Raw genomic sequence first — 16,512 nt, forward strand, 5'->3', positions numbered from 1 at the left:
ATTTAGGTAACAGGCTCTCTCTCCCCTGACAAATTAAACAAGAACAAACCAAAAAAGTGGAATATGAAAACAGAAGAATCATGGGTGCTTCATACACCTGCTCCTGCAAACGTATTCCAACACGTCTGATGACACTTGCAGAGGAAAGCACAAACCTATTAAAGGTGGTGGTTGGGGAAAATTAAGGCATGGTGACATTATACAAATAGTACACTCTTGCTTCAAAATTCCCAAGCAGTGTCACAACACAGCGACAGCAGCTTTTGCGTGAACAGTTCATTTGCCCTGGGACCACCCGAGGATGGCATCTGGCACTTCCAGGGCCACCCCACACTAAAAATGAATGAGAAGCCACAAGCCTGGATAATCAAGAGACTACCCATCAAGAAGAATGTTCACTATATATTTAACAAGAGGAAACCTGCTCCTTTAATAAAACTTGACTAAATGCAGCGTCCTGAGCTCCACGAGGCTTGGAACTTGTGAGGCAGCACTTTGCCATCTCTTATCAACGTTCACCAAACGGTGGAAATATGTGCCTTGATGTTAGAGGCAAACCAGGGAGATAAAGCAATTCCTTAACTTTAGTTCCAAGTGTAGAAGAGATTTGGCAGAAGTAGAAGAGTCATCCTTATGATATTAAGGTTTTCCCTTCTCAAAGATTTCATAAATGGGCATCAAATGAGACATCAGTAATGACAGTTATAAACGTAACCATAAAACCCCATGAAGGTGACTTAAGCTCACTCACCTAGAAATTCTTGCTGGGAGTTGTCTGCCTGCCTTTTTTCTGCCTTCTGCTGCCTTAAACAAAGAATCAACAGAAGGATTCTGTCTGAACTTTTAAACTTCCCACAAATCCAGGCAAGCCATTCCCTAACCTGTCATTAATGAACACTTGATGAATATTCACACACGTTAGAAGCTTTTAGATGCTCCTGTAATTTGCCTTAATTATTATATCTTTGCATCTAATTTATTCAAAAGAACCTTAAAAAGTTAACTTTGTAAACATACTATGTTCATAAGTATGAATTTTTGTCACGGATACCTTGGTATGACATAAATTAATCAAAATTAACACCTATGACACAAATGTGCCACTCATTTGAATATATGCTAAATGGACTAGTAAACACTAACAAAAGACTCCTAGAAATTAAACGTTGAGTCAAAAGCATAACTCACTGTGCAAAGATTTATAATGCAGACAACTCTCAATTTCAGACTTGAGAAACAACACAGAAATGCAGGTCGACATTCTAATAAACACAGCACAATGAGTCCTGGGGTAACCCACTCATGTCTCATATTTAATGACTAAATGAATTTTCTACACTACTGATTTTATAAGGGAAAGAAGAGTCTAGGACTCCTGAAGAGTCTAGGATAGCATTTCCTTTCCAATTTTATTTCAGATTTACCAACTGCCAAGTGTACTTTAAGCACATAAAATATTGGCAGCACTAAGTTGCTCAGCAGGAAAAGTCAAGCCAACTATTGCTGTCGTAACTCACGTGTAAGCTACAACACTGTTCTCTCATTTCACTAGGTCGAGCCAAGCAACTCAAACCCAGACAGTGCTCTGCAACTACTGTAACAATATTCACACATCCAAAGAGATATGCTAAGTTTTAAAGCCAGGCTCCCTGCCCTCTAGACTGTCTACAAACCTTTTCTTATTCTGATAGCATATAAACAGTAAACACTGGGCTACTATATCTGGGAAACTGACCAGAAGTTAATTTTGAAAAACTAAAAGCCTACTGTCTAGATCCAAATGTCTAAATTTTCACTGGATCAAGCAAAACTAGTTTCCCAAGACCAATTCCTCAAAATCTAGGAATTGTTTTGGTAGAGCTAACATACCTCAACTGTACGTACATGACTCAAAAATAATTAGAAATGTTATGTAAAATATAATTCAAAAATGTTGCTTAGAACCTTCAAAGGTAGCCCAGATTTCCACCGCAGTCATTTTTTTGTGTGTGTGTGAGGAAGATCAGCCCTGAGCTAACACCCATGCCAATCCTCCTCCTTTTGCTGAGGAAGACTGGCCCTGGGCTAACATCCGTGCCCATCTTCCTCCACTTTATATGGGACCCTGCCACAGCATGGCCTGACAAGCAGTGCATCGGTGCGCACCCAGGATCCAAACCTGGGCCGCCAGCAGCAGAGCGCGTGCACTTAACTGCTACACCACAGGGCTGGGCCCCCTTAGTCATTTTTTATGTACACCATAATATGATATGGTTCTGCCTCAACAATGTATCCAATACATGTCTGCCATTTAGACTCCATTATCTAAATGGAATTCTGTTTGTTTACTATTCTCATTCAGTAACTTGGCATTCAGGGTGACTTTTTCTGTCAATCAAGGACCACACACTCCAGGCATCATAACAAGCCGGCAACACAATTTTACTATGGCCGAGAGTCCTAAAGAACACCAAGTTAAAATTACACTGTTGGCATATTTCAATTTTCTAAAATAGCCTAGATTTTTTCACAAACTGAAAAGATCAATACACGAGAATTTAAATACAGATCAAATTCTACTACTAGAAAAACAATATATAAGAAAAGAGGTTCCAAGGATCAGGCAATAACTCCACTTGCTGCCCTAAGAGTCAGTATAAAAAATTTTTCTTCATTAAAGAATTATGACACCCTCTTGGAAGTCAATGTAATGAGATTATCAATATTTATAAAAGATCTTAAAGGTTTCAAATAAAATCTGGGAATTTATTTAAATAATTTTCAATATGATGCTGATTTCACATAAAAATAGAGCGGGGAGCCTAATGCATAGTTTACAGTTGTGTGAGATTTTATTTTCAGTGCATTTCCCCATCTATCACAGCAGTAATAAACGTTCCCAATGAAATGTACAGCTCAATGAAATCATTCACCTTACGAGGTACTGAAAAAAAATTACCTTTACTTATTCACTACTTAGAGCACCACCTTGCATGTGATAGGCTACCAAGAATTATTGATGTAATTGTTGAACTCCCAAGTAGACTGTTAAGATCATAAAAGGCAGAAATTGCACTCTTTTAACTTAATTTTGTGCAGACCTTAGAAAGAAATCTTTCAAGTAGTCAACAAATGTCTGCTGATGAGAAGACTGTAATCATGGTATTAATAAAAATGTAAATGTTTTCAAATAGAAAATTTACTTCTGGGAGACAGGAGTGTCGTTATAAGTGAACAGACTCTGGAATTAGACAATCTGGTTCAAAACTTGGCTCTGTCCCTTAGTAGCCACGTGACACTAGGAAAGTTGATAATCCTTGCAGGGTCTCTGTTCTCCCATGTATAAAACTGGTCCCCTGATGCTACCTGCCCCATAAAGCTATTTTAAAGACTGAATAAGATCAGGCATGTGAAGTGACTGGCACGGCACTAGCACATGGTAACACATGTTGCGCATTTGGGGACAACTTGCCTTAAATTACAAGACCCATGTCAAGTATTTGGCACGTGGAATTTTACAGCAATTTGCCGGCAATTTACAGCAGTTGCCCTCTAAAACATTACAAGGATTTTTTTTTCTCCAAAAACACAAACCTATTTGGAGCAGTCTGGACTACTGAAGTTCCCATTAGTACTGAGGACAATTTCCCAGCACAGGCGTGAAGCTGGGTTTGTGGACACTGCAGGCATCACAGTGCTGTATTTCTGACTTGGTTCTGGCCACATGGCTTGTACCTCTTATCACACTCAAAACCTAGGTGACCAACAGACTAATATCCAATTTGTACATGTTTCCTAACCTGAAAACAACCATGATTAGGAAGCCAGGCTAAAACAAGGTATCCTGGGACCCTCTCAGGGCAAACACAGCTTCAGATGGTGGCAGAGCCGAGAAAAGAAAATGGGCCCTTTAATCGGGTGGGGTGCGAGCTCTTGAGGAACACATGGGCATAGTCTGCTGAGAAGGACCAACCTCCTGCGCAGAAAAGTCGTCAAAGACTTAGAAATGGGCAAAAGAGGGTATTGGGTCTCCTTTCAGTGGAGGGCTGGGCTTCGGGTAGTGCACCCTCAGGCAACTACCTGATCGTAAAAGGATGCGCACATTTGACTGTCCTAGTGATGAGGCCTTTTACAATGCCGCTGGGATAAACATTAGGTTGTGCAACACTGACAGTAATGCAAGTAATTCTTGTCCACAGCAATACAAATGAATATTGTTTTACAGAGATGCAATTGATTTCCACCCTGTAGAAAAGATGACTCCAACATTTATACTCGCAGAATGGCCTTAGAGAACATTCATCAGTTTTGCACCAATCAGCAAATTCATTTCAGCATTACTGATTGTGCATGAGTGTATATAATATCTGCTCTTCAAATTCTCCTTGGAGCCCATTTTACTATCTTACTGGTTTTCTCATTAAATAATGAGTTAACTAAATATTTGACATATGTTTATATTTGCAGAGAACCATGATTTTAGATTTTTGAAAATTATAATTCAGCACTTCCGGTGAAGGAAGCACTATCCCAGGAAGGGAGACTGATGCGGTAGAAAGGGGCTTTTGGTGCTGTCCAGAGTGATTTATTTCTCCAAAAGAGAGAGAGAAAGAGAAGTGAAACAAATGTCAAAATGGTTAAGAGCTATTACATTTAGGCAGTGAACGCATGAGTGTCTTCTATTTTATGTACTTTCTTTATGACTGAAATGTGTCATAACTTAAAAAACGTTTTTAAGAAAAAATGAGCCGGGTGGGGAAGGATGAGGAGCACAGGCAGTTTCTCCTGACTTTTGTCTTATCATCAGTGTTTCCCATGAAAACAGATTTACCAGCCTCTATTCTCCCACAGATTTTTGCCTGCTTCTCTTTCGTCATCCTCTGGTGCATCTATCATAGTAAGAGGCACATCACCGGCAATTAACAAATGTCTACGGAACTGAATGACTGAGAATACGCTAGAACATCAATGGGAAGCAAACTGGACGCAGGAGGCAGAATTTCTCAGGGAACCGAGAAAAGGGATGCTCCCAGCTGTGCTGTCAACCCAGCTCTCTGGCTCTCTCTGGAGAAAGGCTTGGTCTACCACCACCTTGGCAGTCCCTCTGACCACCCTGCCCAGAAAAGAGCCTCAGACTTGCCCGGAGAAAGCCCAATTCACAGCTACGGGCCATGCAACTGGCAACCAGCCTCGGCCTTGACTGCAGGCTTCCTCTTTGGTACCGAAAGAAAAATGTCAAAGTCAGCTTTCTTTTTTTTTTTTTTTTTTAATTTATTTTTTTTATTTTTTCCCCCCAAAGCCACAGTAGATAGTTGTATGTCATAGCTGCACATCCTTCTAGTTGCTGTATGTGGGACGCGGCCTCAGGATGGAGGGAGAAGTGGTGCCTCGATGCGCACCCGGGATCCGAACCCGGGCCACCAGCATTGCAGCGCGCGCACTTAACCACCAAGCCACAGGGCCGGCCCTCAAAGTCAGCTTTCTGATGGATTATTTTACAAGACTGTTAACAAGAAGTCACTGAAATTTGTTTGCAAGAGGGGACCAGAAGTTAAGTGACACCACCGTGACTCTCCCTCATAATAAGGCTACCAGCATGGACCAAGATGTTAAAACTGACCCTCTTAAACAGCATATGTGCTTTGAAATGTTTTTCACCACAGGGGGAAAGTGTGGCACAGTGGGAAAACACACCTGGATTACTTGGAAGTTAGAAGACCCGAGTTCGACTCCTACTCCACCACTTGATCTATTCTAGCCAGGTCACATACCCTCTCCAAGGAGGAGTTTCCTCAACTATCAAATACAGACGATGACATGGCCACATCTATTTATTTTACGGTGCTAATAAGATGATCAAAAGAGTACTACACTCCACAGAACAACATTCATTTATATCATCACTCTGATGTAGCCACATAAAATCACCTGTGCCCGCACAGGACCAAACTATGAATTGGAAAACACCTTGCTGGAGGTAAAAGCCACAGCCTCTGGACAGCAGGACTCGCCCGCCTGGTCCTGGCTGCTTAGGCTCTAAGCTGACATTTGTCACATTCACCATATCAGAAAACTTGAGTGTGCGATTAAGAGGCATGTGACATGGAATAGGCTGGGTGTACGTATACTCCTTGGATGATTTTTAAATAAGAAATAGGGGTAACCAAGACTTTTCAAGGAGGACGAATTCTCTGGCATAGGCAAATACTTGGTTTGAATGGTTTGGAGTCAGCGGACAGACGGCCTGACAGTCACTAGGGCGGTTCTCCCCAGGTTTCTGTTTCTTATGAGTTCTTAGAAGAGACTGAAGGGTTGGAAAACACTGATATCACTGGTCACAACCATAAGCAGAGACTTGCTATACAAGGAATATAACTTCCTTCCTGTATGAATCATATACCAAAGGCAATTGCTTTCCTCATTGTGGATTACCTATTGAAACAGAAAAGGTCCCCTGGAATGCAGTGTTTGTTGTTACCTTGTGCAATTTCTGTGGCATTTCAGCTACACAGACCTGCTCTGCTATGATTTTCAGTAGGAGATGCTGCTAATATTTACATTTCCTCTCCTCCCTTCTGTCTCCCCTAAGAAAATTACCACAATGTAGACCAGGTTATGTATGTTAGCTTTTATGTTTTGCTTTGGAAAAAATCTACAAAATAAAACTCACATAAGAGGTAAGTACTCACTTTTAAAATTTTTGGAATAATTAGACAAGACTTCAAAAACCAGTTTTGTCTCATATCCCTTCTCCTTCTCCAGTAATCTGGTACACATTTTGATCAGCATCAACATCTCCAGCCAGAGAGAAAAGCCAGTATATTAACACAACTAAAGAAGCCAATGTGTTAGAATCACCAGTGAAGTTTCAAATAATTTATAATTTTGCTTTGCTTTCCTTTTTTTTTCTTTAATGCTACTAATAAAATTTGCAAATTTAATTTTGCTCCCTGAAAATAAGGGTATCTTTCTTAAATATAGCCAGTTTCCCCACTTATCTATATCCAAATGATGGGACAGCCAGGCTGTTTCCAAGATATACCTTTCTCAAGGCTACAGGGTCCTGGGTTCCTCCTGATTCCCACAGGGCTGTGCGTTCCTGCACCCCTGCCCACCCCCACCACTTTACCACATCCTCAACTCTCACCTTGCCCCAGGCAGAGTGGGGTGGTGTCTGAAGGGACCACTTGGGGCAACCAGTTGGAAAGCAGAAACAGCTGGAACCTGTCGGTGGAGACCTGTGCATTCAGTGGGCTTTTGTGCCTGTCAATCTACCATTGCTCCACAAAGAAGCTGTGAACCAATTTTCTCCTGCAAACCAGAAACAGGAACTGGCCTCCAAAACAGGAAGCAAGGGACAGTCCCTGCAGCCACCAGAGGGGAACTGACCTGGAGCAGAGAACTCCCAGAAGGCTGGCACCAGCCAAGGCCACTGGTGAGACGAGGCCACGCTGTGCACTTATAATTAGGCTTTACTGGAGGTGGAGCCAACTTAAACTACCAACTGACGAATGTCAAGCAGACCAAAGGCGACCAAATTGAGCAGAGAAATCAGGATCCCAGGAGCCTGGGAAGCAGGGCCAGTCGTGACAATCTGCAGTTGACTATTTGGGGTAAGAAACGGGTGCTCTAAAAACAAATTCATTCTTGTGCTTTGAAGTTTTCTTTTTAGTTTTGCTTTTTGTCAATCTCCTAGTAAAGCTCTTTCTGGGAAATTACAATTTTGCCTCCAAGAAATCAAGAGGAGGGGTCAGCCTGGTGGTGTAGTGGTTCAGTTCACAACGTCCTGGGGTTCGAGGGTTTGGATCCCAGGCATGGACCTACACCACTCATCAAGCCATGCTGTGGTGGTGTCCCACATACAAAATAGAGGAAGACTGGCACAGATGCTAGCTCAGGGCCAATCTTCCTCACCAAAAAAGAAAGCAAAAGGAAGCACAGTGCTCCGGGTTCACAGGGGGTGGGCACAGGTGCTCCAACGGTGTGCCAGCAAAAAGTCAAAAGCCCAAAGAAAACCATGCACAGAGCACCACAGGAGTATTTCTTTAAATCTCTCCTAACTAGACTTTCTCCTGATGAGTTTGTCCACGTTTGCTATTTTGCTGAGGTCTGTTTCTCGTGTGAAGAAGTGACTGGAAGAAGGGAAGGGCTGTGAGTGGTATGACCAGAGGTCCTCAACACGGCTCTGCTGACCAGCAGGATAAAGCTTTCACTCATCCATGCTGAAATGAGAAAAAGAATCCTCGACAATGAGTTCTTCCACACAGTAACTGTATGCAAAGAGCTATTCCTTATTCTAAGGTTATGCCTTCCCTAATCTAACATAAAAATATCTTTTCCTTTTTGAGAAATCATGGCAGCAGACGGCCAGTTGTCGAATTCTCTCTCTCTTTCTACTATCCTTACTCGGAAAAATAAAATGTTGACAAACACGTTGGTCTTCAAATTTTTTTAAACTAGTTCATGGGAACCACTGTTCAGAAAATGCTGACTTCACCCTCTCCCTCTAAGTATCTGAGATGGCACACAGGAAAGCTCACTGGATTTAAAAGCAGAAAATGCAGAAGTGGGCTGTAAGACTTTCAAGAACTTCTCAGCCGGGGACAGACAGGAGACAAGGGTGATGCTTGTTTTGGTTTGTCGTCAATAAGACTGGAGTCCTAAGGAGCCGTGCCGAAGCAAGTGGAACCAAAGCCCAGGAAGTTCCAGCGCCTCTCCAGGGACATGGCCTAAATGGCTGACTTTCATCACAAGCCCAAGTAAAGCGGGAACGTAACAGAGATGAAAATATAAAAGCTAAGTTCTCAAGATTTCAGCCAGTGTATGCTTCCTTCCTGTTACCCACTATTGCTACAGGGCCAAGGCTGGTAAGAGCTTGCAATCTGCAGCGGGCCTGGCTAAGGGAACACCCAGGCAGATGGACACAGTGCCTTGCAGCAGGAAAAGGGGAAGTGGGCAGCTGTTCTCATCCCGTGCCCACCATCCCATGACCACCGAGAGCCAGTGACGTGGCCTTGAGGAGAGCAGTGTCCCTGGGTCTCACATCAGCAGGAAGTCAAGGCCATAAGCAGAAGGTCGGGAGGGGAAGAAAGTTGAAAGGGGAGAAAGTGTTACTAGATTCCCTGCTGGCATTGCTCCCTCCTCCTCGAGCATCCTTCCTCTCCCTGCCCAGCATCCCTCCTTCCTCCCGACCTCACCACAGCACCTCCTCCTCTCCTCACCTCCAATCCAAAGTGAAACTCCTACGTCTGGTCTAGATGTTACCAGAAGCTAGATGAAAGCAAAAGTTGCTGAGTCTAACATGAGGAAAGGTGCATTCAAAGTCTCGGTGTCAGGTTTCAGGAACTTAATTTTCCTGAATGTTTAAAGAATGGGTTTCACACTTCGTGTACACTGAGTTAACAAGCTTCTCACAGGCTATTCCCAGAATCCAACCACCATTTATAACACTGTTTCTAAGGAGACGTGTGTTCCTGGTTCCAAGAAGCAACCTTAAATCATTTAACCCAAAAGAATGAATATAACCTCCTTACTTTCAGTTTTCCCATGAGCAAAATGGGGGAATAATCAAGCCTCTTCCTGCTATACTTCACAGAACTGGTGTTCACTAAAAAAATGTTTATGAGACGCTTCTACCTTGGGTCTGTCTACCTGAAAGAAGTAGCTCTGTATCCCTGACATCTCTTGGCTTTTATGGAAACTGACTGCCTACCATGCAGGGGCCTGGGGAGGGAATGATGCTTTTGTATATGTAAATATAAAGAATCTTCATAAAAGCTGTGACAATAGTAGTTTCCCCTCAGAACGGGAATGAAAAAAAAATGACAAGTGTAGTCAGGGAAGAAACTAGATTACAGTTACACAATAAACAGGGAAAATAAGTGAAAACCTTTGGCTGCAATCTATTCTTTAAAAAGACTCCAGGACACGTAGACAGGGAAGCCTATAAAAATGTAACCAGCTTTGAGTTCTTATCCATTCCATTAAGTGGAGCTATTCCAATATCAACACTCCCTTTTCAATGTTGGGGTCCTTGTTATCCCTCTGTCTCAGTGTAGGGGTCACCTCTGAACCCACCCCCCCATGTTGATTCTAGAGGCTTTTTCCTGGGAGCCCAGGGCGCTCTGTGTGGACCCTCACAAAGGCCTCGCTACAGCCAGCCCTCCCCATCAACTCTGAACGTCTGGGGCCGGAACATGATATACACAAGCAGTTCATCCATCCCTATGGACTGAAATGATTCCTTCTGTATTAATAATGTTGCAATTTTAAAGTACAGAATTTGAGAGCTGGAGGTAATCTTAGACACCAATTATTCCACCCCTCCACTATTTTCTGAGATTTTAAATGACTTGTTCCATATTAGAGAACCAGGACCAGAATCCAGATCTTGAAACTTGTTCCAAAGCTCTGTCCCAGCGTGCCAGGCTGCCTTACCTTTGCAGACTTACAGGAGTAAATCTGGGAATCTAAGAAGTTTACTTCAATTTCCCCTCCACTTCCACCCCTGGTCAGTTTTACAGGCCTCTGCAGGAGGCGAAGGGCCTTGCTCACAATTACGTGGTTCAGAGCAGAGCCAGGACGGAAACTCCAACTGAACCTGCGGGACAGTGTTCGTCCCACCACATCATCCTGATTCAACTTACAAGTGGGGGCAGTGGATGTAGAGCAAAGGTCAGCATGGCCCAGGGGCCAAAATCCTGCCACGCCTGTTTTTGTATGGCTTGCAAGCTAAGAACAGCTTCTACATTTTTAAATGATTGGGAAAAAAATAAAAATAATAATATCTTGTGAATTATATGAAATTCAAACTTCAGTGTCCATTAATAAAGTTCTGGGGCCAGCCCAGTGGTGTAGTAGTTAAGTTCTGCACTCCACTTCGGCGGCCCAGGGTTCGCTGGTTCGGATCTTGGGCGCGGATCTACTCACCGCTCATCAAGTCATGCTGTGGTGGCATCCCACATACCAAATAGAGGAAGACTGGCACAGATGTTAGCTCAGCGACAATCTTCCTCAAGCAAAAAGAGGAAGATTGGCAACAGATGTTACCTCAGAGCCAATCTTCCTCACAAAAATAAATAAATAAATAAAAATTAAAAAAATAAAGTTTTATTGGAATACAGCCACAATCATCTGTTTAGGTACAGTTAATGGCTGCTCCCCAGTAACAATGGCCGAACTGAGTAGCTGTGGAGAGACCTCACGAAGAGTCTAAAATATTTACCATCTGGCCCTTCACAGGAAAATTTGCACAACCCCGGTGGAGTAGGAGCAAGCACTGTTTTAGGAAGACAAGTTCTACTACCTTCAAGCTGGGAGGACGTCAGTTTGGAAAAATAAAGGGTTCGGACAAAACATATCGTCTTCATTCACCACATCTTCACGCAGAAGGAGAGGGCTCCAAGCTCATGTCACTCACACAGGCAGGGTTCAACTGGAGCCTGAGCCGCTGAGCAAAGCAATGGGATGGGACAGAGCTGGCCCAGAAACACAGGCCTTCCCGGAGCGTGTCCTCCCCTCGATTCCACACTGCACCTACATGGCTCACAAGGTCCCTGCCAGCTCTGCGTCACATGATCCAAGATAGAGACTTTCCCTTGATTCTGAGAGTAAATCAGCCCAGCTGAAGGGAGGCAGCAAGGGCAGAGCATGACCTTTTAGGGTCAGCTCCTGAAGCGGAATCCTGTATTGACTAGTTATGACCTCTGAGTCCCAGGGCCGGTTGTGGATCCCTTGGTTTCCTCACCTTAGAAGGAGAGTATTTCCATTACAGGCTCCTTTGGAGAATTAAATGAGATACAGTTCAAATGTCTGGTCCCTTCTAATCTTTTTCTCTCCCTTTCCCAGAGATAGTACTTGGAGAATAAACCCTAAGTGAGCCTTGTCAAGGAAACTTTCTTTCAAAGTAGCTCAGCGTTTAAGATTTTTCTATAGAGCCCTATAAAAAATACCCAATCTATCAGTGCAATAAAAATAGGCCCAGTACTCAGCTGGGTGTTTTCCTCACGTATCTTTCAGTTCTTTGAAGCTTCTTCCAAGTTATAATCCAAAAATAAAGAGTGCTGTAATTTTTAGAAAAGTTATGCTTATGCAATTTTTATAGCAAGCTACCCAAAGAACCAAGCCATAATATATTCTACTCCTGTTCAGTTATGAAGACCAAGTCTGTAAAAAAATAGCAGAACCAGAAAGTCCTAGTTTATTTAGTCTGGCTTCCTTAGCATGAAGAAGTTCTTGTTCTTAAAATATTCAGCTTTGGCTGAATTCCAAAACTGACATAAGCCTACTTCAGGTATTCTGGAGAGACTGAGGAGAATCAGAACTGAAACCAGACTGGAATATAAAACCTTTTACGTGATCACAAGTGCAAGAACCTTATTGTTTGAAGCCACCATTAAATCAAATTTTCCCCCCACACTTAATAAATATGTACATATTCTCAATATTGGTTGCACAGAGTGCTAAGGGTTAGTTTCAATATCACATCATTATTCCTTACATTTGCTAACAGAGAGCTAACTGCTTCAGTCACTAGAATTGCAGTAACACCCTGAAATCTGTCATAGGATGAAAAGATACATTTTTTTCATACATTATGCTAGCAATCACTTTAATGGCCAATAGCACATCCGCGTTTTCAACAATGTTAAATTAAACACTTTTCAGCCCAACTAGGGATATGGGGTAATAAAAAACAGACCTGGTTCTTTCACCGAAGTCTTAATAGAGATACCACACAGCCTTAGCGTAAGTGACTTTTGGAAGTGACGACTTGAAACTTCAAATTGGTAAGAGATGGGAAGTTCAAGCCACTGAGCTCAAGGTAAACTGAGTTGGGAAGATCATGACAGGACCTGCAGATTCACAGACACACTCCGCGTGCAGCCGGCTCCGCGGCATCAGTCATGGTGTCTGTTCTTCCAAAACTACCCCGAGAGAACGAGAACGTCACCTAAAGCGGTCACAGGCGCGTCCAGAAGGAAACACGGGCCACCCTGAAGGAAGGGAAGCCACCACACTGGACGGAGGACAGACCGGGGCATGTGCGCGCGCCGAGGACAAGAGTTCTGTGGGGGAGCCCCGCGCGGCGGTCGCGGGTCCCGCAGGGCACCCGAGGCCCGTGCACCGGCACCCCCTCCCTCTCCCCCGGGGCCCGTGCACCGGCACCCCCTCCCTCTCCCCCGGGGCCCGTGCACCGGCACCCCCCTCCCCAGGAGCGGGGCCGGGAGCAGCGGGCAGCGCCGGGAGCGGGGCAAGAGTGAGGAGGAGGAAGCACTCCGGCTGCCCGGAGAAGCGTCTCCCCCGCGGCGGCCGGGGGCTCGGCCCCGACCCGGGGCGCACACGCACCTGCGTTGTAGAAGCGGTCCAGCACCGCCGTCTCCCCGAAGTCCAGCTTCCCGAAGTGCAGGGTCTCCAGGGCGGCGCCCGCCGCCTCGCACGCCTCCCGCAGGCTCTGCAGGGCCTCGCTCTCCGCCGCCGCCAGCGGCCCCTGGCTCGCCTCGTTGATCACATAGGCCACCGTGGTCCGCCGGCCGCCGCCCGCGCTGCCCCGGCTCCGGGGGGCGCCGCTCGCGCACGCGGGGCCCGGCGCGGCGCCCTCCACGTTCCAGAAGCTGCCCGGCGGCGGCGGCGGCGCGAGCGGGCTGTCCTGGCCCTCGGCCGCCGCCCCCCGCCGGGCGCCCTCGGCCAGCGCGCAGAGGCCCGGGGGCGCGAGGGGCGGCCCGGAGAAGGTGAGGCCCTCGGCCGCCTCGCCGCTCATGGCCCCCGCGCCGCCGCGCCGCCGGGCCGGCCACAGCTCGGGGCTGCTCCGCGCGCGCCGGGCTACGCGGCTGCCATCGCGCGTCCCGCCCTCCGCGCCGCGCCGCCGCCGCCTCTCGGGCGCCCTCTCCGCCGCGGGGACGCCGCCGCCCGGCGGCCGCTCGCCCCTCCTCGGCGCCTCCGTGGCCGCCGCCGCCGCGGGTGAGGGTGCGGTGGGAGCGCGGGCGGCCCTGCCCGTGCGCCCTCGGGGGAGCTACCTGCCGCCCGACGGCCCGCCCCGCCGCCCCGCCGCCCCGCCGCCCCGCGCCACTTCCTCCTTCTCCTCCTGCTCCGGCCGCGCTCTCCCGCCGCCCGGCCGCCTCGCCCGCTCGGCTCCCGCGGCCGCTCGCGCCGGCCCCGCTTCCGACCGCCCCCTCGTCGGGCTCCGCGCGCCGGCCCGCCCGTGGGGGGCGCTGCGGGGAGCGCGGGCCGGCCCGACGCGCGCCGCTGCCACCTCAGCGGGGGAGCGCGAACGCCCGGGCGCACGCACGACGGAGCGCGCCAAAGTCTGCCCGCGACGCGCGGTGGTGCGCTCGGCTCCGCGGGGCGCGGGAGGACGCGCCGGGGGGATGCCCGCCGGGCCCCCGCCGGGCCCCGGGCCGGGGCCGGAGCGGGAGGGTGGCTGAGGGGGGACAGGGGCGCCCGGCAGGGCAGGCGAAGCGGATCAGGTCTGCCCCTGGTACTTTCCATTTTGAAGTCTCCAACAGCGGTGCTGTCACCAAGGAGGAATCGGTTAGCTCCAGCTGCCGACCGAGTTAGCATGCTCCTTTAGGTTCTAAAAACTCCCCTCCACCGCCACATGCTTTCCCGAGATGGAAGACTGGGACTTGGCAAATCATTATCTGCCAGAGGAAGGAGGGAGATTAAGTGAATTATTCTATCTTTTAAATTGCACCACAAGAAAAATAAAATGCCTGGATGGCTTAAGAGAGATCAAAAAGTATCTACTTATATGCGGGGCAAAAACAGATGTGTAAGTTCTCAGAGAACTTCCCCAGAATGCTATAACTTTCGGAAAACCAGTGAAAGTTGCAATATAATAAAGTACCAGGTCTGGACTTCCCATCCTCAGGAACCAAGGTTAATGAGTTCTGTGAAAACGGTAGAAGAAGAATGCAAATTACATTCAAGCTTGGGGGAAACGGAGGTAAAACAGTTGAGTAGTGAAGAGTTAAAAGAAGGAAGGAAATGGTAATGTGGAAAACCCCTCGCAGCTGCACAACTGTATCCTCCACAAAGCAAAGTGACAGCTTTTTCTCAAGGCTTGTAAAAGGATAGAGGTAAATTTACAGTAAGTAACTTGCTCCTCTACGTGTCAGCTGGAATCTCCGTGATCCACAGCTGCCTTTGGACTGGGTGTCATTAGGAAAGTAGATATGTAGTGGATCAGTGATCACACTAAACAATGTTGATGGGCTACTATAGATACACACCTTCTAATATTCCCGACAACTTGTCAGATCTCCACCTCCTGTGGGAGTAGATAACCCTCCACCCCATACTAGCCCAAAACAATAAACACTGGAAATTCATTAGGACTATGTCTAGAAGACTTAAATGCCTAAATTCTCAAATAGCATTTTACTACACAAATAAGATCTAAGATTATACATAAAGCTATTTTCTAAAAAACCGTAACTCTGTAGACCATTTCACCTTTGCTTCCCTTCCAGGTCTTTTCAGAGCCACTTTCCATACACAATCTTTATGTTCATTTTACTTTATTTGCTTTGTTTTACTTTGAATTGATTTAATAACTTTAAAGATTTTATCGATTACTGGCACCCAAACCCCAATGCAATGCTGAAAGACTGCTTCTCTTGGTCCTAAGGCGCTCCCACATTAAAAAGGCATGGCAGCAGAACTGAAGTCTACTGGTCAGGACTATATTCTCACTCAGAGTCCCTCCCACGTCCACTTAGAGATGGACCTTGGGACACCTTGAGAACACCTGCAGGTAGGACAAAGAATTTTCGTAACAAAAGAGCTGGAGAAATAAAAGGGAGAGACTTCTGCTTCTGATTATGACAGATTAGGTAATTCTCATAAACCCTCTCACTGAAGAAGACTAAGAATGCTGGACAAAATTTAAAATAAAAGCATCAAAGAACTAAGGAGATAAGGACGATCTACCCGGCCAGTTTCCGGAAGAGAGGCCAGGGATCCAGACGGTGTGCCTTGGTTGGGGCTGCTCCTGGCCTGGCAATTTTTGTGGCTCTCATTAGGCATCTGAGAGGCTGGACTGCATTTCTGACAACACCTGGAAAGGACAAAAGTAAGGATGGGCTAGCCTAGAAGTAGGAGTGAGCTAGCAGTAAAATGACCCTTACATGGACAGCAACCCTGCCTGCAGACGTCAGGAAAAAGTCTCAAAGCCTGAAATTGGATTAAGGTAATTCCAGGCATTCGAGAATCAAAATTCACTCCAGAGGAAGCTAACATCATCCTGGGCCGTCAGTTCTTTCTACAAATACAAGATCTGTGGATGTCGGCAAACCTTTGAATGCATGGTAGAATGGTGGAAGAGGAACAAGAATATGACTTCAAATCCTCCGTTGCCATCTGTGCCTGAGTTTCCCCTCCAGACCCACTCTCCATTCCCACCCCCAGTCTCAGCCTCAGGAGCCTAATCTCTATGAATTAAATCAATGGCTCCCTGGCTTTCTGTTTACCAACTAGGTTTGGTCAGTGGGGAGTCCACGCAGAGGATCTGAAGCAGGAAGGAGACTGTGACTC

General features: G+C 46.5%; 1 protein-coding gene across 2 annotated transcripts in view; it reads right to left on the reverse strand.

Moving 5' to 3' along the window:
• MAP3K5 (mitogen-activated protein kinase kinase kinase 5) overlaps positions 1 to 13,980 on the reverse strand; it is a 191,914-nt gene extending 177,934 nt beyond the window's left edge. The window contains exon 1 of one of the 2 annotated variants that reach the window (XM_087444167.1): positions 13,327 to 13,980. In XM_087444167.1, the coding sequence (XP_087300293.1) occupies positions 13,327 to 13,738 (412 nt within the window). In that variant the 5' untranslated portion in view covers positions 13,739 to 13,980. The remainder of the gene's footprint in view (positions 1 to 13,326) is intronic. The other variant, XM_087444166.1, reaches the window with a different exon arrangement.
• Positions 13,981 to 16,512: the final 2,532 nt, after the last annotated feature.

This window comes from Ceratotherium simum, chromosome 19 (assembly GCF_057802395.1).
Source record: "Ceratotherium simum simum isolate JZ-2026a chromosome 19, ASM5780239v1, whole genome shotgun sequence".
Taxonomy (NCBI): Eukaryota; Metazoa; Chordata; class Mammalia; order Perissodactyla; family Rhinocerotidae; genus Ceratotherium; species Ceratotherium simum.